Source organism: Gadus macrocephalus, chromosome 3 (assembly GCF_031168955.1).
Source record: "Gadus macrocephalus chromosome 3, ASM3116895v1".
Classification (NCBI taxonomy): Eukaryota; Metazoa; Chordata; class Actinopteri; order Gadiformes; family Gadidae; genus Gadus; species Gadus macrocephalus.
The window spans coordinates 25,392,884-25,396,393 of NC_082384.1; the positions used below are offsets into that span (position 1 = coordinate 25,392,884).

General features: G+C 47.1%; 1 protein-coding gene across 1 annotated transcript in view; it reads left to right on the top strand.

The window, feature by feature from the left end:
• Positions 1-1,255, top strand: part of ptger1a (prostaglandin E receptor 1a (subtype EP1)) — a 4,645-nt gene extending 3,390 nt beyond the window's left edge. The window contains 1 exon segment of the mRNA XM_060046592.1: positions 855-1,255. Coding sequence (XP_059902575.1) covers positions 855-1,145 — 291 coding nt within the window. The 3' untranslated portion in view covers positions 1,146-1,255.
• Positions 1,256-3,510: the final 2,255 nt, after the last annotated feature.

A 3,510-nucleotide genomic window follows, 5' to 3' on the forward strand; every position in this document is an offset into this window, starting at 1 on the left:
CAGCTTCTGTCGCCCTTGTGAGAAAGCATAGAGCATGTCGTTAATGGACGACCAGACATGAGGAGGACTGCAGGCACTTAAACCTCTCCAATAAAGTATTTAGAGAGGTTAGGCTGACATGATGAGCAACGGAAGTGCATAATAGGCTTAAAGAACACATTTCAAAAGGTTGACCCATATTATCTTCCGAAGAACTCTGGTGTGTTTAGTAATCTCTAAACAACGAGGCATACTTATGAGAGAGAGAGAGAGAGAGAGAGAGAGAGAGAGAGAGAGAGAGAGAGAGAGAGAGAGAGAGAGAGAGAGAGAGAGAGAGAGAGAGAGAGAGAGAGAGAGAGAGAGAGAGAGAGGGAGAGGGAGAGGGAGAGAGAGAGGGGGAGAGACACAGAGAGAGACAGAATGAGAGAGATAGATAGACAGGCAGACAGACAGACAGACAGACAGACAGACAGACAGACAGACAGACAGACAGACAGACAGACAGACAGACAGATAGATAGATAGATATACGGATCATTGGGGTAGCCCTCCATATAGATGGATAGATAAGAAACACTGAAAACCTAACCCTACATATGAGTGCATATGACATACCTTACCCCACAGAGCAAACACACCAAACAAATCACTTTTATTTACAGAGTTGTGTGTGTGTGTACAGAGCAGTGTGTGTGTGTGTGTGTGTGTGTGTGTGTGTGTGTGTGTGTGTGTGTGTGTGTTTGTGTGTACAGAGCAGTGTGTGTGTGCGTGTGTGTGTGTGTGTGTGTGTGTGTGTGTGTGTGTGTACAGAGCTCTGTGTGCGCGTGCGGCCGTGGGTCCCGTCTCCTCAGCCCCTGCACCGTATCGTCCCGCAGATATTTGCTCTGATGACGGTGATCCGCTCCTACAGGGGGGCCGCGGGCGCCGACCCGGCCACCGACCGGACCCTGATGGTGGTGGGCGTGCGGCTGGCCTCCTGGAACCAGATCCTGGACCCCTGGGTGTACATCCTGCTGCGCCGCACCGTCCTGCGCCGGCTCTACTACCTCCTGAGGGGCCGGGCCGACCCCGTGAGGTCCGGCAGCACGCTGGGGCGCTGGGACCCCGCCAGCTCCGTGCACAGCTCCGAGAAGCACGCGGCCCACCCGGTCAGGGCGGCCAAGTGACGGCCGGACGGAGACGGGCGGCGGCGGGGGGCTCGGGAGCCGGGGCGGGCGGCCCGGGCAGGAGGCTGCCGCTTCGACGCGTCGGATACCGTCATCGTGTCCCTCTGAGGCCGACCTTATTTGGTCCGTTCGTCCCGGGACGCGAAGGGTTCAGCTCGGACACTGGGATCTGCAGAAGGACTCGACGTCATGCATGTGTAGGCTCAGGAGGTGGAGAGGGGTTGGCTGGGTCACCAGAAGGTCGCTGGTTCGATCCCCGGCTCCTCCCAGCTAGAGTGTCGAGGTGTCCCTGAGCGAGGCGCCTCCCCCTGACTGCTCCTCACCAGCTGGCTGTCGCCCTGCGGGGCTGACTCCGCCGTCGGTGTGTGAACGTGTGCGTGAACGGGTGAACGTGAGGCAGCATTGTGAAGATCTTTGAGTGGCCATTGGTTAGAAAAGCGCTGTTTAAATGCAATCCATTTGACCATATTATCAAACAGGATGCACTAGTGTACATAGGGATTTAAAAAAGAAGAGAGCTTGCACACATGCATCTATAGACTGGATAAAATAAGGGGGACTCCCTTGCTATTATTGTGACTTTCAACCTATTTTGTATTCAATTAAATTATAATTAAAGGGGACTTATTATACCACCAGGTGTGAGTGTGATTAGCCTTACAAGCCGTTTCGAAAATCGGCCTAATATGACATCACTAGTGGGTGTGTCCACCTAGATCTGTGCTGGATAGATCTATCTACCAGCCTACCCAGTGGACTGAAGTAAACATTGCTCATCTATCCAGCACAGATCTAGGTGGACACGCCCACTAGTGATGTCATATTAGGCCGATTTTCGAAACGGCTTGTAAGGCTAATCACACTCACACCTGGTGGTATAATAAGTCCCCTTTAAATGTTATTTGTATAGCCCTTATACACATGGGTACACTCTCAAAGGGATTAACAAACCATGTATTTATTACACCCCGTCCCTGACCCTAGCCCCCCGGAGGGCAAGAGAAACGTAATGAGCAAGGAATGGCCCCTCCTTCAAAGTGGCGGATCAGGAGTGCAATGGGGGCATTGTTGACACACATATACACAGGCAAAACAACTTCTTTACAGAGATAAAAGATGCACGGGGTGTACTTATTGATTAAAAAAAAGAAAGGCAGACACACACACACATACAGCTATCGACTGGATAAGATCATGCAGACTCCTTGCTATTGATGCAACTTCCAACCTGTTTTGTGTCGGTCTGGAGGGATTCCTAATGGCTTCATTTATGGAAATAAATTCAATACAGTCAATTCCCTTTTTTGTAAATTGAAGTCGTTGCAAATTATGTTATGCACTATGGATGGGTGTAATGGCACATAATAATAATAATAATAATAATACATTTAATTTAGAGACGCCTTTCAAGACACCCAAGGTCACCTTACAGAGCATATAGTCATCATTCAAAACTATGTAAAACAGACTAGGAATAAAAGGAAAACAGAGGTTAAACATGAAGAATAATAATAATTAATAACACTCAAAGACGCCTAAAGTGAAGGGGGGACCTCACTAACCACCACCAAGTAGCACCCACTTGGGTGATGCACGGCAGCCAATCGGTGCCAGAACGCTCACTACACACCAGCTTGAGGTGGAGAGTTAGGGATGAGGTGGACATAGACCCTGTTCGGTTATAGTGACAAACCCATGGGAGCCTTTCATGCAAACGTACTGTGGAGCTGCTTGTATAGTGAACGATTCCACTCTAAAAGGTCTATAAATATCGATCCATTTATGATACTTGAATTATTTCCTCGATTTTCTGAGGACAATGAGATGACTGAATGTGTTATGTAAATAAAGAAATTGAATATGAGTTCATGCCTCGTTTCATTTATTTCCTCTGTGTCTTTCGTCTTAGACCATGTAGGGAATTGTTCCCAGACCTTTGTCCTATGAATTTACTTACTGTACCGACAGCGATATATTGTATACTTATACTTCTATATATGCTTGTTAGAATTATATATATACTTCTGACAAATGTACGTATTATAAGTCGCTTTGAATAAAAGCATCTGGTAAATGTCATAAATGTAAATGCAAATGTCCTGAAAAGTCCAAAATAATACATGATATAATATTGGCCCAATACTGAAGCTGTGTGCAATTGTGTTTTTTGTATTTGTATCAATAATTTCTAATGTTTCAATACTCAATAAAGCTCAATAACGATGCAAAAATGACTTGTTTCTCAACATGTATTTATCTCTAGTAAATCCATCCTCAGACCAGATCTCTGGTCCAGACCATTTTCAGACCAGATATCTGGTCCAGACCATTTTCAGACCAGATCTCTGGTCCAGGCCAGATCCCA